The sequence below is a fragment of the Ranitomeya variabilis genome, chromosome 5, assembly GCF_051348905.1.
Source record: "Ranitomeya variabilis isolate aRanVar5 chromosome 5, aRanVar5.hap1, whole genome shotgun sequence".
NCBI lineage: Eukaryota > Metazoa > Chordata > Amphibia > Anura > Dendrobatidae > Ranitomeya > Ranitomeya variabilis.
The window spans coordinates 316,392,014-316,412,191 of record NC_135236.1 but is presented as its reverse complement, the minus strand read 5'-3'; the positions used below and the strand labels follow the sequence as shown (position 1 = coordinate 316,412,191).

Genomic DNA, 20,178 nt, shown 5'->3' with positions numbered 1-20,178 from the left:
AGGACCACATCGCCCTCATGGGACTAAGTACCTCGGGCTGTCTCAACGACCTTCTGGCCACCAGATAGTCTTTAGCATTCCCTTGAATGCAGCAGATGCCCACCTTCTTCTCAGGGCTCAATTTGAGCGTGTGGCCCTCACAAGGGTCACCAAACTCTGAATCTAGTAGTGCACTTATTTGCAGACCACTAGCTTTTACTGGACAAGCTTGGGGCCCCACGCCCAGAGGACAGTCCACTTTGCAAGCTGAATTAGCATAGAAAGAACACCAGCATCCCATGCTACATTTCTTTTGCTCAGTGGTCAGAGGACAATGGGCAGCTATATGACCTGGGTCGTGACACATCCAGCAATTACTATCCCTGATGAGACCCTCAGCATGACTTGTGCCACTCCCTTGGACTTTGGACGCCCCACCCCTCTTTTTAGCCTCCTGATGGGAATGTCAGTATGGCGTGGGTTGCCTCCCCAAGGAACCATCGACCCCTGATACCTCTCAACAAGTCCAACCAAGTCCATTGGCATTACAGGAAACTCCCTGAGCTTCCCAAGTCAGCATCGGGTTCAAAAGGGAGTGCAAAAACTGGACCGTTACAACTTGCTCTACCATCTACGATAGGGTAGAGGAATCTAGCTGCAACCATGTTTGGACAAGGTGCAACAGATCAAACATTTGAGAGCGAGGGGGGTATGTCATGGTGATATGCCCAGAGGTGGACTTATTGTGCCCCGACAGACTGTCACCCCCAAGTGCGCCATCATTTCGGGTTTCAATTTAGCATATTCTTTGGTTTCCTCTAAGGTTAAATCATAGTAGGCCTTTTGTGGCTCCCCCGTTAAGTATGGCAACAGTACTTCAGCCCACTGCTCTTGCGGGAGTTTCTTCCTATAGGTGACACTTTAAAAAAAGGCCTCTATATCGTCACCCGGGATCATTTTCTGCAAGGCTCTCCTCACCACCTTCCAGATAAAAAATTATCAACTGACCTTGAATTCAAAGCTGCCGCCGTGCCACAAATCACCTGTTTGAGTGATTCAATCTTCTGCTGCTGTTGCTGCTCGAGCTGTTGCATAAGCAGCTTACTTGTCTCCTGTTGTGCTAACTGTTGCTGCTGTAGCTGTTGCTGCTGCAGCTGTTGCTGCTGCTCCTGGGCTTTCAACAGGTGTTTAATCAGCTTTTCTATTCTCCCTGGCTTATAGCTGCCTTCACCTACAACATGCAGTATTTCTGTAGCAGTCACACATGTTCCATAGGAACGCTTCCCGCACTTCTAGCACCAAATGTAACAATGTTACTCATTTGGGATTCTCAAGACGGCATCGTAATTATCATGTAACTCCTGGCACCTTACACCATCAAGAAAAAAATTGACAATAATTTTCATGTGGTGTATATCTTCTGTTTGGTATTTTTCATATTTGTATGCCATCCATGTATAGGTTTTTGATGTTTATATGATCCTTTTAATATATCCACAAATATATCCCCAATATTATTGCAATGGATCCATTAAAAATGGATGTCATTCAGGTGGTGTCTTTTGTTCTTTTTTTTTTTTTAAGTTTAATGAAGAGTCTGATCCGAAAAACTGATCAGTATTGCTTGTGATGCAGTTTTTATACATATAGATCATTGATTCATGTGTAAAAACGTGTTAGCTATTTTGTTCTCTTGCATTGGTTTGTTTGGCACATGGGCATTGCACAGACCAAAAATATGTTTGTCTGAAAGAGTCCTAACGTCTCCTTCACAAATCCTAGTTTCACAGTCTGTATATGAGCCATGATTGCCCAGACCAACCGCATATAGCATAATTCAGGTCAGGGGAACTACTGGTTCATACATGGGCCAGGATAATCTGGCATGTGATGCTTCCCTAAAGCAGCTGAAAATTTAGATTTTTCAAAAAATTAATTTATGAATAAAGATACAGAGAAAATACATTCATGTTATGAATATATTCTGTTATTGCATATATTTCTTTTATTTCTCTCTTCAGTCTGTAAAGAATATCTGCACAGATTTTACCAGTCTTTAATCGAAAGAAATATTGACTTTACTCCAGCTGCCATAGAGAGAGAATTAATCGACACATGCAGAGATTCTACAGGAAAAGAAAACCGTCTGGTAGGAATCAGCATGAACACGTCTATCTGTGAGGCTGGAGTTCAAAGCATGCTTGGCCCAGTGACAAAATTCACATACAAAACACATTGATCAGCAGTGGAATATGCAAACTGGTATCCTGCCTTGTAAAGATAGGGTAATGGAAACTAAAGATTTCTAAGAACTACCTATATGAAAAATTCAATCACGTCACAATGGACGGGTTGTCATACTGACACAAGGAAGCAGATTTTTCATGGATTAATAATAGCAATAAACATTATTTAGTCAAATATTGTCAGTAATTGCAATTAAAACATTCAATGATTACGGTCTGTGTTTCACTGGAAGTAATAGAATGCTGTAGATCTTCCATAATCCGGAGACCGTTCAATTCATGTATTGATGACGTATGATAATCTAGAGAAGAATAGACCGACACCACCTAGGTGATGTGGTACTGGGCCATACATCAAAAAGCAAAATGTAGAAAAAGATAAAATGGTGTGCTAAAGCACTAGCACCCATATAATATGACAAACAATCTGAATATAAAAAAGTGAACAAAAACACAAACATATTAAAACCAATTAGAAGGCAAAAACAAATATTGTTGCAAAAATACAGTATTCTTCTTTATTTTTTTTATATAGCGCTAACCAGGCTCAGACTGGCCCACCGGAGAACTGGAGGATTCTCCGGTGGGCCCAGGCACTGACACCTGCTGGCATACTGGCCAGCAGCTGCTTAGGGCCCCCACTGCTCCAGGGGCCCCTTGCAAGTGGCTATAGGGCCCATGAGTAAAGGGGGCCCAACCTGTGCCAGTAGCAGCAGCTGGAGACAGGATCCTGTCCCCGCTGCTAAAGCCAAATGAATATTCACGCTTCCTCACGCCCCTATGGGCGTGGAGAGGCGTGAATACCATTTCTCTTTAATAGCGGGCAGCATTAGCCGCAGAGTGCAGCTAACACTGTCCGCATGTGAAGCCGCACCACACACACACACACACACACAAAGTACCGCACACACACACACAGCACTGCACACACTCACATGCAGGCACACAGACACACAGAGCAGCTCACCTCCCGGCATCCTGCTTCCTGTCTGTCTGAGACAGCCCAGCTGGATGACGTCAACATCCAGCGTGCTGCTGTCTCAGTCAGAAAGCTTCCAGGAATCCAGAGAGGAAGAGGCTGCTGGGGTGAGCGGCTGTGTAATAATTATAGGGGATAACTCAGGAGACTCTTTACGTGGAACAAGACAACTACAGGACACAGTTTTATAAGTGGTAAAGTCTATATTATCACACGTTGATTCAAACAGGTGCAGAGAGAAACTCAAATCCACAACACTTGGTGCAAATATCAAATGCAGCTCAGCAGTCTATAGGAAACTTCAGAGGAAAATGCAATCATGCAGAAAGTCTATGAAGCACAATTATTCTTGAGTATACTTGACACGAATAAATCCTTGTCTTAGTCCAAACACAGATAGATAAGCTTATAAGGCAGTTCAAATCATATCTTAGCTCAACCAGGGAGGCCTGGTTAATAGTCTCAGGTTTTTGCAGAGCAGAAACAGCTTACATGTCCAGCAAATGCAGATGGAAGTAAACAAGAGCAGCAGATGAAGGAGGATTACTGCCACTGGTGTATGCAGCAGGAACTCAGTGCAGAGTAGCAGGATCACCACACAGGAGCAGGTATATAGCCAGGGAGTAATCAGAGGTCAGGAGCTGGATGCAAGGCAGAATACTCTAGCACAGACTGAAGGTTGGGGTGGAGTTTTATAGCAGGAAGACACAGTGCACATGAGACCAAAGACGCCATCTTGGAAAAGGGCAGTAATGCACAAAAGGTAAAAAATGTTCAGAGTCCTGACAGGCTGCTGCAGGGAGGTGAGCTGTGCTGTGTGCCTGCGTGTGTGTGTGTGTATGTGTGTAAGAGAGTGTGTGTGTGTGTGTGATGAGCTGCTGCTGCGGGGAGGTGAGCTGTGCTGTGAGTGTGTGTGTGTGAGAGAGTGTGAGAGTGTGTGTGTGAGTGAGAGTGTGTGTGTGATGAGCTGCTGCGGGGAGGTAAGCTGTGCTGCGTGCCTGTGTGTGTGTGTGTGTGAGAGTGTGTGTGTGTGAGAGAGTGTGTGAGAGTGTGTGTGTGAGAGAGTGAGTGTGAGAGTGTGTGTGTGTGATGAGCTGCTGCTGCTGGGAGGTGAGCTGTGCTGCGAGTGTGTGTGTGTGAGAGTGTGTGTGTGAGTGAGAGTGTGTGTGTGTGATGAGCTGCTGTTGCAGGGAGGTAAGCTGTGCTGCATGCCTGCATGTGTGTGTGAGTGTGTGTGTGTGAGTGTGTGTGTGTGTGTGTGTGAGAGTGTGTGTGTGAGAGTGTGTGTGTGATGAGCTGCTGCTGCGGTGAGCTGTGGTGTGTGTGATGAAGGACAATGATATTGGTGGGGGGAGACATTGATGGAGGTGATGGGCAATGATGGTGGTGGGGGGAGACAATGATGGAGGTGATGGGCAATGATGGTTGGAAAGAAGACAATGATGGAGGTGATGGGCAATGATGGTGGTGGTGGGGAGGCAATGATGGAGGTGATGGGCAATGATGGTGGGAAAGAAGACAATGATGGAGGCAATGGGCAATGATGGTGGTGGGGGAGGCAATGATGGAGGTGATGGGCAATGATGGTGGTGGGGGAGGCAATGATGGAGGTGATGGGCAATGATGGTGGTGGGGGAGGCAATGATGGAGGTGATGGACAATGATGGTGGTGGGGGAGGCAATGATGGAGGTGATGGGCAATGGTGGTGGTGGGAGGCAATGATGGAGGTGATGGGCAATGGTGGTGGTGGGAGGCAATGATGGAGGTGATGGGCAATGATGGTGGTTGGGGAGGCAATGATGGAGGTGATGGGCAATGATGGTGGGGGAGACAATGATGGAGGTGATGGGCAATGATGGTGGGGGGAGGCAATGATGGAGGTGATGGGCAATGATGGTGGTGGGGGAGGCAATGATGGGGGTGATGGGCAATGATGGTGGTGGGGGGAGGCAATGATGGAGGTGATGAATTGGACATTATTGGTGGGGGAGGAGGCAATGATGCAGGTGGTGGAATGGGCAGTGATGGAGGTGGTGGGGGAGGAGGCAATGATGGAGGTGGTGATGAGGTAAATGATGGGGTGGAGAGGGGCTGCATTATACTTTATGAAGGGGCTACATTATATTCTGTGGGGGGACTGCATTATTCTCAGGGGACTGCATTATATTATGGGGGCTACATCATACTATGTGAGGGGGCTACAGTATACTCTATGGGGGGCTGCATTATATTCTGTGGTGGGGCTGCATTCTCTCAGTTGACTACATTATATTCTGTGGTGGCTGCATTATACTATATGAGGGGGGCTACATAATATTAAATGGTGGGGACTGCGTTATACCTGAGGGGGTTGCATTATATTTTGTGGGGTGCTGCATTATATTCTATGAGAGGGGACTGCGTTATATTTTATGATGGGGCTAAATTATATTCTGGAAAGGGGCTACCCCACCCCTTGCTACATAATTAAGACGTGAACTACCTTATATTATACCCTGATATTAGCGCATTTTACTGCACAATTGGTGATCTTGTATCTATTTCTATGTAGCTACATAGTGGGCCCCAAGAGTGATTTTCTCTGGTGGGCCCAAGGTGCTCCAGTCTGACGCTGGCGCTAAAATATTCCACAGCGCTTTACAGTTTGCACACATTATCATCGCTGTCCCCGACGGGGCTCACAATCTAAATTCCCTATCAGTATGTCTTTGGAATGTGGGAGGAAACTGGAGTACCTGGAGGAAACTCACGCAAATACGGAGAGAACATACAAACTCTTTGCAGATGTTGTCCTTGGTGGGGTTTGAACCCAGGACTCCAGAGTAAAGTATGAATCCCATATAGCCTCCTATACAAGAAAAGGAGACCATAAGCTGTACTGCAATGAGGATAACAGCACACTGGCGCAGGCAATATGCCCTCACATATCCCCCAATATACAGTATGAGCCACCACATAGTTATCTAGATACAATATGAGCCCCTAAATTGCACCTTATTTAAATTATGAGCCCCATATAGCCTTTTATATACAGTATGATTCCGCACATAGCTCCCTATATAAAATATGAGCCCCCACATAGCTCCCTATATACAATAGGAGCCCACACATAGCTTCCAGTTACAGTATGAGCCCCCATTATAGCCTCCTATATACACTATGAGCCCACACATAGCTGCCTATATACAGTATGAGCCCGCACATAGCTCCCTAAATACTGTATGAGCCCCCACATAGCCTCCTATATTGTTATGACCCCAGTGGACAGGGTCTCAGAGGAACGTGTAAGTCTGCAAGATACAAAAATCCAGCTCATAGGGCTGTGGTAACTGGGTTGACCAAATAGCTACTCCTAACGCCAACACTAGAAGTAGCCGGGGATCATGCCTACGGTGATCGCTAGATGACTCGCGCCAGCCGGAGAATCTAACTACCCCTAGGAGAAGAAAACAAAGACCTCTCTTGCCTCCAGAGAAAGGGACCCCAAAGCAAGATACAAGCCCCCCACAAATAATAACGGTGAGGTAAGAGGAAATGACAAACACAGAAATGAACCAGGTTCAGCAAAGAGAGGCCAGCTTACTAATAGCAGAATATAGCAAGATAACTTATCTGGTCAACAAAAACCCTATAAAAATCCACGCTGGAGATTCAAGAACCCCCGAACCGTCTAACGGTCCGGGGGGAGAACTCCAGCCCCCTAGAGCTTCCAGCAAAGGTCAGGATACAGATAGGAACAAGCTGGACAAAAATACCAAACAAAACAAAAGCAAAAAGCAAAGAAGCAGACTTAGCTTGAAAAACAGGAACCAGGATCAGAGGACAAGAGCACAACAGATTAGCTCTGATTTCAACGATGCCAGGCATTGAACTGAAGGTCCAGGGAGCTTAAATAGCAACGCCCCTGAACTAACGGCCCAGGTGAGGATATAGGAAAAGACAGACGCTCCAGAGTCAAATCACTAATGACCACTAGAGGGAGCAAAAAGCAAAATCGCAACAGTACCCCCCCCCTTAGTGAGGGGTCACCGAACCCTCACCACGACCACCAGGGCGATCAGGATGAGCGGCATGAAAGGCACGAACTAAATCGGCCGCATGAACATCAGAGGCGACCACCCAGGAATTATCTTCCTGACCATAGCCCTTCCACTTGACCAGGTACAGAAGCCTCCGCCTGGAGAGACGAGAATCCAAGATCTTCTCCACCACGTACTCCAACTCGCCCTCAACCAACACCGGAGCAGGAGGCTCAGCAGAAGGAACCATAGGCACAACGTACCGCCGCAACAAGGACCTATGAAACACGTTGTGGATAGCAAACGACACAGGTAGATCCAGGCGAAAGGATACAGGATTAAGAATTTCCAATATCTTGTAAGGACCAATAAAACGAGGTTTAAATTTGGGAGAGGAAACCTTCATAGGAACAAAGCGGGAAGAAAGCCACACCAAATCCCCAACATGTAGTCGGGGACCCACACCGCGGCGGCGGTTGGCAAAGCGCTGAGCCCTCTCCTGTGACAACTTCAAGTTGTCCACCACAAGATTCCAGATCCGCTGCAACCTATCCACCACAGAATCCACCCCAGGGCAGTCAGAAGGTTCCACATGACCCGAAGAAAAACGAGGGTGGAAACCAGAGTTGCAGAAAAACGGCAAAACCAAGGTGGCGGAACTAGCCCGATTATTAAGGGCAAACTCAGCTAACGGCAAGAAGGTCACCCAATCGTCCTGATCAGCAGAGACAAAACACCTCAAATAAGCCTCCAAAGTCTGATTAGTTCGCTCCGTCTGTCCATTAGTCTGAGGATGGAAAGCAGACGAAAATGACAAGTCAATGCCCATCCTACTACAAAAGGATCGCCAGAATCTGGAAACGAACTGGGATCCTCTGTCTGACACAATATTCTCAGGGATGCCGTGCAAACGAACCACGTTCTGGAAAAACACAGGAACCAGATCGGAAGAGGAAGGCAGTTTAGGCAAAGGAACCAAATGGACCATCTTGGAGAAGCGATCACATATCACCCAGATAACAGACATGCCCTGAGACACCGGAAGATCAGAAATGAAATCCATGGAGATATGTGTCCAAGGTCTCTTAGGGACAGACAAGGGCAAGATCAACCCGCTGGCACGAGAACAGCAAGGCTTCGCTCGAGCACAAGTCCCACAGGACTGTACAAATGACCGCACATCCCTAGACAAGGAAGGCCACCACACGATGCTTAGCACCCTCGAGCCAATGACGCCACTCCTCAAATGCCCATTTCATGGCCAACAACTCCCGATTGCCCACATCATAATTTCGCTCCGCAGGCGAAAACTTCCTAGAGAAAAAGGCGCAAGGTCTCATAACAGAGCAACCAGGGCCTCTCTGCGACAAAACGGCCCCTGCTCCAATCTCTGAAGCATCCACCTCAACTTGAAAGGGAAGCGAGACATCAGGCTGGCACAAAACAGGCGCCGAAGTAAACCGACGTTTCAACTCCTGGAAAGCCTCCACGGCAGCAGGAGCCCAATTAACCACATCGGAGCCCTTCTTGGTCATATCCGTCAAAGGTTTCACAATGCTAGAAAAGTTAGCGATAAAACGACGGTAGAAGTTAGCGAAACCCAAGAACTTCTGAAGACTCTTAACTGACGAGGGCTGAGTCCAATCAAGAATAGCTCGGACCTTGACTGGGTCCATCTCCACAGCAGAAGGGGAAAAAATGAACCCCAAAAAGGGAACCTTCTGTACACCAAAAAGACACTTTGAGCCCTTGACAAACAAAGAATTTTCACGCAAAATTTTAAAGACCATCCTGACCTGCTCCACATGCGAGTCCCAATTATCAGAAAAAAACAGAATATCATCCAGATAAACGATCAGAAATTTATCCAGATAGTTCCGGAAAATGTCATGCATAAAGGACTGAAAAACTGAAGGGGCATTAGAGAGCCCAAAAGGCATCACCAAGTACTCAAAATGACCTTCGGGCGTATTGAATGCGGTTTTCCATTCATCCCCTTGCTTAATGCGCACAAGGTTGTACGCACCACGAAGGTCTATCTTGGTAAACCACTTGGCACCTTTAATCCGGGCAAACAAGTCAGACAACAGCGGCAAAGGATACTGAAATTTGACAGTGATCTTATTTAAAAGCCGATAGTCAATACAAGGCCTCAAAGATCCGTCCTTTTTAGCCACAAAAAAGAATCCCGCACCAAGAGGGGAAGAAGACGGACGGATGTGTCCTTTCTCCAGAGACTCCTTGATATATGAACGCATAGCGGTATGTTCAGGTATCGACAGATTAAACAGTCTTCCCTTAGGAAATTTACTGCCTGGAATCAAATCTATTGCACAGTCACATTCCCTATGAGGAGGCAATGCACTGGACCTGGACTCGCTAAAGACATCCTGATAATCAGACAAGTACTCCGGAACTTCCGAAGGCGTAGAAGAAGCAATAGACACAGGCAGGGAATCCTCATGAATACCACGACAGCCCCAACTAGACACTGACATAGCCTTCCAGTCAAGGACTGGATTATGGGTCTGTAACCATGGCAGCCCCAAAACAACCAAATCATGCATTTTATGTAGAACGAGAAAACGTATCACCTCGCGGTGTTCAGGAGTCATGCACATGGTCACCTGTGTCCAATACTGCGGCTTATTTTCTGCCAATGGCGTAGCATCAATACCCCTAAGAGGGATAGGATTTTCTAATGGTTCAAGAATAAAACCACAGCACTTAGCAAATGAGAGATCCATAAGACTCAGGGCAGCACCTGAATCTACAAACGCCATGACAGGATAAGATGACAGTGAGCAAATCAAAGTTACAGACAGAATAAACTTAGGATGCAAATTACCAACGGTGACAGGACTAACAACCTTAGATATACGTTTAGAGCATGCTGAGATAACATGTGTAGAATCACCACAGTAGTAGCACAAGCCATTCCGGCGTCTATGAATTTTCCTCTCATTTCTAGTCAGGATTCTATCACAATGCATCACATCAGGTGTCTGTTCAGACAACAACATGAGGGAATTTGCGGTTTTGCGCTCCCGCAACCGCCGGTCAATTTGAATAGCCAGGGACATGGTATCATTCAGACCTGTGGGAATGGGAAAACCCACCATAACATTCTTAATGGCCTCAGAAAGGCCATTTCTAAAATTAGCGGCCAGTGCACACTCGTTCCAATGTGTCAGCACGGACCATTTCCGAAATTTTTGGCAATACACCTCAGCCTCGTCCTGGCCCTGAGACATAGCCAGCAAGGCTTTCTCTGCCTGAATCTCAAGATTGGGTTCCTCATAAAGTAAACCGAGCGCCAGAAAAAACGCATCAATATCAGCCAATGCCGGATCTCCTGGCGCCAACGAAAAAGCCCAATCCTGAGGGTCACCCCGTAAGAATGAAATAACAATTTTTACTTGTTGAGCAGAGTCTCCAGACGAACAAGGTTTCAGGGACAAAAATAATTTACAATTATTCCTGAAATTCCTAAACTTAAATCGGTCTCCTGAAAACAGTTCAGGAATCGGAATCTTGGGTTCAGACCTAGGATTTCTGGTAACATAATCTTGTATACCCTGCACACGAGCGGCAAGCTGGTCCACACTTGTAATCAAGGTCTGGACATTCATGTCTGCAGCAAGCTTAAGCCACTCTGAGGTAAAGGGGAAAAGAAAAAAAAAAATGAGAGAGGGAAAAAAAACCTCAAAATTTTCTTTCTTATAATCCCACTTCTGCAATGCATTAAACATTTAATACTGGCCTGGCATACTGTTATGACCCCAGTGGACAGGGTCTCAGAGGAACGTGTAAGTCTGCAAGATACAAAAATCCAGCTCATAGGGCTGTGGTAACTGGGTTGACCAAATAGCTACTCCTAACGCCAACACTAGAAGTAGCCGGGGATCATGCCTACGGTGATCGCTAGATGACTCGCGCCAGCCGGAGAATCTAACTACCCCTAGGAGAAGAAAACAAAGACCTCTCTTGCCTCCAGAGAAAGGGACCCCAAAGCAAGATACAAGCCCCCCACAAATAATAACGGTGAGGTAAGAGGAAATGACAAACACAGAAATGAACCAGGTTCAGCAAAGAGAGGCCAGCTTACTAATAGCAGAATATAGCAAGATAACTTATCTGGTCAACAAAAACCCTATAAAAATCCACGCTGGAGATTCAAGAACCCCCGAACCGTCTAACGGTCCGGGGGGAGAACTCCAGCCCCCTAGAGCTTCCAGCAAAGGTCAGGATACAGATAGGAACAAGCTGGACAAAAATACCAAACAAAACAAAAGCAAAAAGCAAAGAAGCAGACTTAGCTTGAAAAACAGGAACCAGGATCAGAGGACAAGAGCACAACAGATTAGCTCTGATTTCAACGATGCCAGGCATTGAACTGAAGGTCCAGGGAGCTTAAATAGCAACGCCCCTGAACTAACGGCCCAGGTGAGGATATAGGAAAAGACAGACGCTCCAGAGTCAAATCACTAATGACCACTAGAGGGAGCAAAAAGCAAAATCACAACATATATACAGTATGAGACCTGCACATAGCTGCCTATATACAGAATGAGCCCACACATAGCTCCTCCTATATATAGTATGAACCCACACATAGCTCCCTAAATACATTATGAGCCCCCTCATAGCCTCCTATATACAGTATGAGCCTGCACATAGCTGCCTATACACAGTATGTGCCCTGTATACTGTAGCCTCCTATATACAATATAAACCAGCACATAACCTCATATACAGTATGAGCCCGCACATAGCCTCCTATGTACAGTATGACCCTGCAAATAGATCTTTATGTATAGCCCCTCCATAATATAGCCTGCTATATACAGTATGAGACCCCACATAGCCTTCTATATACAACGAGCCTCACATAGCCTCCATATATTCAGTATAAGCCCTACATAGCTACCTATATACATTATGAGCTGTACATAACCTCCATATATACAGCATGATCCCCCATATAGCCCCCTATATACAGTATGAACCTGTACATAGTCTCCAATATAAAGCATGAGCCCCACATAGCACCTTATATTCAGTATGAGCCATCGCATAGGCTCCTGTATACATTACAAGCTCTCACATAGCCCCTATATACACTATGAGCCCCCACATACTGTAACTCCCTATGCACAAATCCCATATGCATATTAATGCAAAAAAACACCACATATGCACCTGGCTCCTGTTCCCTTGCCGCTCTGCTCCAGTCCCTGAGGCTCCACTTGTGCTTGTGGTGCGTACATACTGGCGTGCGCCATTATAAAAGTTATAGTAAGGGCAATCTGAGTATGGGCCCCCCTGGAGCCTCGGGCCCCAGGCGGTAGCCCAGATTGCCCTCATTATAATCCGCCTATGTGTGCATGTGTTTTAAGCTCACTGTGATCACTTAATTAGGTTTTATATTCTTCAGTATTCAGATTGTATGTTACATTATATGGGTGCTAGTGTGTTGTGAAATTGGATTCTGGGCTCCCCCGGTGGCCACTTGTGGAATTGTACTTGTGTGCATCATCCCCTCTGTTCACCTGCTCCTATCAGGATGTGGGAGTCGCTATATAACCTTGCTCCTCTGTCAGTTTCATGCCGGTCCTCAATGTAATCAGAAGCCTTCTGTGCATGTTCCTGCTACTAGACAACTCCTAGCTAAGTTGGACTTTTGTCCTTGTGTGTTTTTGCATTTTGTTCCTGTTCACAGCTGCTGTTTCGTTACTGTGTCTGGAAAGCTCTTGTGAGCGGAAATTGCCACTCTGGTGTTATGAGTTAATGCTAGAGTCTTAAAGTAATTTCTGGATGGTGTTTTGATAGGGTTTTCTGCTGACCATGAAAGTGCCCTTTCTGTCTTCATGCTATCTAGTAAGCGGACCTCGATTTTGCTAAACCTATTTTCATACTACGTTTGTCATTTCATCTGAAATCACCGCCAATATATGTGGGGGCCTCTGTCTGCCTTTTGGGAAAATTTCTCTAGAGGTGAGCCAGGACTGTCTTTTCCTCTGCTAGGATTAGGTAGTTCTCCGGCTGGCGCTGGGCATCTAGGGATAAAAAACGTAGGCATGCTACCCGGCCACTTCTAGTTGTGCGGCAGGTTTAGTTCATGGTCAGTATAGTTTCCATCTTCCAAGAGCTAGTTTCATATATGCTGGGCTATGTTCTCTCGCCATTGAGAATCATGACAGTTTGACCGGCCCAAAAAAAAGGGTTAAATTACTGGCTGAGAAAGGAGAGAAAAAAGAAGTCTGCTACAATTTTTTTTTCCTCTAGTTCTGAGTGCGCTCTTAATTGAATCACTTGCTAGTTTGCCTATGCTGCAGCCTTCCTCTCTTTCTCTCCTTCTAATCCTTGAATGGCTCTGTGTTCACCTGTTTCAAATGGATCTTCAGAGTGTAGCTACAGGTTTGAATAATCTCGCCACAAAGGTACAAAATTTGCAAGATTTTGTTGTTCATGCACCTATGTCTGAGCCTAGAATTCCTTTGCCTGAATTCTTCTCGGGGAATAGATCTCACTTTCAAAATTTTAAAAATAATTGCAAATTGTTTTTGTCCCTGAAGTCTCGCTCTGCCGGAGACCCTGCACAGCAGGTCAGGATTGTAATTTCCTTGCTCCGGGGCGACCCTCAGGACTGGGCTTTTGCATTGGCACCAGGGGATCCTGCGTTGCTCAATGTGGATGCGTTTTTTTCTGGCCTTGGGGTTGCTTTATGAGGAACCTCATTTAGAGCTTCAGGCGGAAAAGGCCTTGATGTCCTTGTCTCAGGGGCAAGATGAAGCTGAAATATACTGCCAAAAATTCCGCAAATGGTCTGTGCTTACTCAGTGGAATGAGTGCGCCCTGGCGGCGATTTTCAGAGAAGGTCTCTCTGATGCCATTAAGGATGTTATGGTGGGGTTCCCTGTGCCTGCGAGTCTGAATGAGTCCATGACGATGGCTATTCAGATCGATAGGCGTCTGCGGGAGCGCAAACCTGTGCACCATTTGGCGGTGTCTACTGAGAAAACGCCAGAAAATATGCAATGTGATAGAATTCTGTCCAGAAGCGAGCGGCAGAATTTTAGACGAAAAAATGGGTTGTGCTTCTATTGTGGTGATTCAACTCATGTTATATCAGCATGCTTTAAGCGTACTAAGAAGCCTGACAAGTCTGTTTCAATTAGCACTTTACAGTCTAAGTTTATTCTATCTGTGACCCTGATTTGTTCTTTGTCATCTATTACCGCGGACGCCTATGTCGACTCTGGCGCTGCTTTGAGTCTTATGGATTGGTCCTTTGCCAAACGCTGTGGGTATGATTTGGAGCCATTGGAGGCTCCGATACCTCTGAAAGGGATTGACTCCACCCCATTGGCTAGTAATAAACCACAATACTGGACACAAGTGACTATGCGTGTTAATCCGGATCACCAGGAGGTTATTCGCTTTCTGGTGCTGTATAATCTACATGATGTTTTGGTGCTGGGATTGCCATGGCTGCAATCTCATAACCCAGTCCTCGACTGGAGAGCTATGTCTGTGTTAAGCTGGGGATGTAAAGGAACTCATGGGGACGTACCTTTGGTTTCCATTTCATCATCTATTCCCTCTGAGATTCCTGAATTTTTGTCTGACTTTCGTGACGTTTTTGAAGAACCCAAGGTTGGTTCACTACCTCCGCACCGGGAGTGCGATTGTGCCATATACTTGATCCCGGGTAGTAAATACCCTAAGGGTCGTTTATTTAATCTGTCTGTGCCTGAACACGCGGCTATGCGAGAATATATAAAGGAGTCCTTGGAAAAGGGACATATTCGTCCTTCGTCATCTCCCTTAGGAGCCGGTTTTTTCTTTGTGTCTAAGAAAGACGGCTCTTTGAGGCCGTGTATTGATTATCGACTTTTGAATAAAATCACGGTTAAATATCAATATCCGTTACCACTGCTTACTGATTTGTTTGCTCGTATAAAGGGGGCCAAGTGGTTCTCTAAGATTGATCTCCGTGGGGCGTATAATTTGGTGCGAATCAAGCAGGGGGATGAGTGGAAAACCGCATTTAATACGCCCGAGGGCCATTTTGAGTATTTGGTGATGCCTTTTGGTCTTTCAAATGCCCCTTCAGTCTTCCAGTCCTTTATGCATGACATTTTCCGCGATTATTTGGATAAATTTATGATTGTGTATCTGGATGATATTCTGATTTTTTCGGATGACTGGGACTCTCATGTCCAGCAGGTCAGGAGGGTTTTTCAGGTTTTGCGGTCTAATTCCTTGTGTGTGAAGGGTTCTAAGTGTGTTTTTGGGGTTCAAAAGATTTCCTTCTTGGGATACATTTTTTCCCCCTCTTCCATCGAGATGGATCCTGTCAAGGTTCAGGCTATTGGTGATTGGACGCAACCCTCTTCTCTTAAGAGTCTTCAGAAATTTTTGGGCTTTGCTAACTTTTATCGTCGATTTATTGCTGGTTTTTCTGATGTTGTAAAACCATTGACTGATTTGACTAAGAAGGGTGCTGATGTTGCTGATTGGTCCCCTGATGCTGTGGAGGCCTTTCGGGAGCTCAAGCGCCGCTTTTCTTCCGCCCCAGTGTTGCGTCAGCCTGATGTTGCTCTTCCTTTTCAGGTTGAGGTCGACGCTTCTGAAATCGGAGCTGGGGCGGTGTTGTCGCAGAGAAGTTCCGACTGCTCCGTGATGAGACCTTGTGCTTTTTTTTCCCGTAAATTTTCGCCCGCCGAGCGGAATTATGATATTGGGAATCGGGAGCTTTTGGCCATGAAGTGGGCTTTTGAGGAGTGGCGTCACTGGCTTGAGGGGGCCAGACATCAGGTGGTGGTATTGACTGACCACAAAAATTTAATTTACCTTGAGTCTGCCAGGCGCCTGAATCCTAGACAGGCGCGCTGGTCGTTGTTTTTCTCTCGGTTTAATTTTGTGGTGTCTTACCTACCGGGTTCTAAGAATGTTAAGGCGGATGCCCTTTCTAGGAGTTTTGAGCCTGACTCCCCTGGTAATTCTGAGCCCACAGGTATCCTTAAAGATGGAGTGATATTGTCTGCCGTTTCTCCAGACCTGCGGCGGGCCTTGCAGGAGTTTCAGGCGGATAGACCTGATCGTTGCCCACCTGGTAGACTGTTTGTTCCTGATGATTGGACCAGTAGAGTCATCTCTGAGGTTCATTCTTCTGCGTTGGCAGGTCATCCTGGAATCTTTGGTACCAGGGATTTGGTGGCAAGGTCCTTCTGGTGGCCTTCCCTGTCACGAGATGTGCGAGGCTTTGTGCAGTCTTGTGACGTTTGTGCTCGGGCCAAGCCTTGTTGTTCTCGGGCTAGTGGATTGTTGTTACCCTTGCCTATCCCGAAGAGGCCTTGGATGCACATCTCGATGGATTTTATTTCGGATCTGCCTGTTTCTCAGAAGATGTCTGTCATCTGGGTGGTGTGTGACCGTTTCTCTAAGATGGTCCATCTGGTTCCCTTGCCTAAGTTGCCTTCTTCTTCCGAGTTGGTTCCTCTGTTTTTTCAAAATGTTGTTCGTTTGCATGGTATTCCGGAGAATATCGTTTCTGACAGAGGGACCCAATTCGTGTCTAGATTTTGGCGGGCATTCTGTGCTAGGATGGGCATAGATTTGTCTTTTTCGTCTGCTTTCCATCCTCAGACTAATGGCCAGACCGAGCGGACTAATCAGACCTTGGAGACATATTTGAGGTGTTTTGTGTCTGCGGATCAGGATGATTGGGTTGCTTTTTTGCCTTTGGCGGAGTTCGCCCTCAATAATCGGGCCAGCTCTGCCACCTTGGTGTCCCCGTTTTTCTGTAATTCGGGGTTTCATCCTCGATTTTCCTCCGGTCAAGTGGAATCTTCGGATTGTCCTGGAGTGGATGCTGTGGTGGAGAGGTTGCATCAGATTTGGGGGCAGGTGGTGGACAATTTGAAGTTGTCCCAGGAGAAGACTCAGCTTTTTGCCAACCGCCGTCATCGTGTTGGTCCTCGGCTTTGTGTTGGGGACTTGGTGTGGTTGTCTTCTCGTTTTGTCCCTATGAGGGTTTCTTCTCCTAAGTTTAAGCCTCGGTTCATCGGCCCGTACAAGATATTGGAGATTCTTAACCCTGTGTCCTTCCGTTTGGACCTCCCTGCATCCTTTTCGATTCATAATGTTTTTCATCGGTCATTGTTGCGCAGGTATGAGGTACCGGCTGTGCCTTCCGTTGAGCCTCCTGCTCCGGTGTTGGTTGAGGGTGAGTTGGAGTACGTTGTGGAAAAGATCTTAGACTCTCGTGTTTCCAGACGGAAACTCCAGTATCTGGTCAAATGGAAGGGATACGGTCAGGAGGATAATTCTTGGGTCACTGCCTCTGATGTTCATGCCTCCAATCTTGTCCGTGCCTTTCATAGGGCTCATCCTGATCGCCCTGGTGGTTCTGGTGAGGGTTCGGTGCCCCCTCCTTGAGGGGGGGGGTACTGTTGTGAAATTGGATTCTGGGCTCCCCCGGTGGCCACTTGTGGAATTGTACTTGTGTGCATCATCCCCTCTGTTCACCTGCTCCTATCAGGATGTGGGAGTCGCTATATAACCTTGCTCCTCTGTCAGTTTCATGCCGGTCCTCAATGTAATCAGAAGCCTTCTGTGCATGTTCCTGCTACTAGACAACTCCTAGCTAAGTTGGACTTTTGTCCTTGTGTGTTTTTGCATTTTGTTCCTGTTCACAGCTGCTGTTTCGTTACTGTGTCTGGAAAGCTCTTGTGAGCGGAAATTGCCACTCTGGTGTTATGAGTTAATGCTAGAGTCTTAAAGTAATTTCTGGATGGTGTTTTGATAGGGTTTTCTGCTGACCATGAAAGTGCCCTTTCTGTCTTCATGCTATCTAGTAAGCGGACCTCGATTTTGCTAAACCTATTTTCATACTACGTTTGTCATTTCATCTGAAATCACCGCCAATATATGTGGGGGCCTCTGTCTGCCTTTTGGGAAAATTTCTCTAGAGGTGAGCCAGGACTGTCTTTTCCTCTGCTAGGATTAGGTAGTTCTCCGGCTGGCGCTGGGCATCTAGGGATAAAAAACGTAGGCATGCTACCCGGCCACTTCTAGTTGTGCGGCAGGTTTAGTTCATGGTCAGTATAGTTTCCATCTTCCAAGAGCTAGTTTCATATATGCTGGGCTATGTTCTCTCGCCATTGAGAATCATGACACTAGTGGCTTTGCATATCATTTTTCTTTTTTTCTGCATATAGTAATCTGGCACACATTATTTTATTTCCAGTAATTCCTGTGTCTGATTTGTGACTGCACATGATTGTGTTGGTCAATCATGATAACCATGCAGCTTGCCAGAAATATGAGTGTAGGCCTAAAGAATAATCATTTCCTATATTGTCACATGGAAACAACACAGAGTCACATGTTTCCAAATGTGTTGGATCTTTTCTGTCGCTTGTTGTCAGTCATTCACAATCACTTGCCATATGCTTCAATGCAAAGCGAATGCAACTTTGACTTGCATGCAATTTGTTGGTGATTTTATTTGGATATTCCATTACTTCACAATCTGCTCAAGTTCTGAAAACCCTGCCAATCACAGTCACTGGAAGGAAGTAGAAAGTAAATGTGGCTGAGTTGAAGTTCTCTTTGCTGGAGCATTGTTGTGTAGGAAAGTCTGTGTAGGAACCTCATCGATTGTCTAGCATGCCTCCATTCACTCAGAGGATTGGTAGGGGTCCTTCAGTCATAATCTCCCTGATCAGAAAGCAATTATATATCCTATCGATATGCAATCATTACTTCTTATAGTAAAGACCACTTAAATTATATATTTTGGTTTTCTTAGATTGAATTTCAGAACTTCCAATATCCATAGTTTTCCATTATTTTGTAAGTACACAGTTAATAGTTATTGAAAAAATTAAGCAACCAAATATTTTTTATAATGTTTATTTTATCACATTGCTCAGACTGATGTTCCTAAAGTAGTTCATTACATACTCATTGCTTAAAGTAAAGTTTATATCTTCACAATGTTTTATCTCAGTGCACAGCTTTTAGTGCCATATATTATACTAGAGGGATAAGTATGGACTTACCGTAGCTAAAAATTGGTTTATGAGTTCAATGTGTGTAATCTTGTCCTATTACAACCTATATATTACAGTGGGTGAAATAAGTATTGAAAACGTCACCAAGTTTCTAAATAAATATATTTCTAAAAGTGATATTGACATGACATTCTCACCAGATGACTGTAACAATCCATCCAACCCACACAGGCAAAGAAATCACACCATAAATGTCCACAAATTAAGTTATGTGTAATAATTAGGAATGAAACAGGGAAAAAGTATTGAACACATGAAGAAAGAGAGGTGCAAAAAGCCATGGAAAGTCATGACACCAGCTGAAATCTACCAGTAATTAGAAGCCAATCCTGCCACTTATTGAAAAATAATATCAGCTGGTTCAACTGATGGCCTATAAAAAGGTGCCTCATTACCAAGGTGCCACACAAGAAACTTCTCATGATGGGTAAAACCAGTGAGCTGTCTAAAGACCTTCACAACCTTATAAAACCTTCACACTGTATATAATAAATGTAATTTATTATGCAAGATGATACTTAACCCCTTTTGACGTCAGACTGGATAGTACGTCCAACGTCAGAAGCCCCGCTTTGAGGTGGTCTCTGGCCTTGAGCCCACCTCAAAGCTGCAACATGTCAGCTGTTTTCAACAGCTGACATGTGCCCGCAATAGGCGAGGGCGGAATTGCGATTTGCCCGCGGCTATTAACTAGTTAAATGCCGCTGTCAAACTCTGACAGCGGCATTTACATGGCGCTTCCAGCCATCGGGCCGGAAATACCGGTGCGTCGGCATGACAACCAGAGGTCTCTCTATTGTTGTTGATGCTGGATTGCTATGAGCGACACCCTGTGGTCAGCGCTCATTACAATGCAGTAATTCTGCTA

The 20,178-nt window shown here is 45.7% G+C and overlaps 1 protein-coding gene across 1 annotated transcript in view; it reads left to right on the top strand.

The window, feature by feature from the left end:
- The window catches only part of CDNF (cerebral dopamine neurotrophic factor), a 95,882-nt gene that overhangs the window by 60,415 nt on the left and 15,289 nt on the right, over positions 1–20,178 (top strand). The window contains exon 2 of the mRNA XM_077264634.1: positions 2,001–2,128. Within this exon, the coding sequence (XP_077120749.1) occupies positions 2,001–2,128 (128 nt within the window). The remainder of the gene's footprint in view (positions 1–2,000; positions 2,129–20,178) is intronic.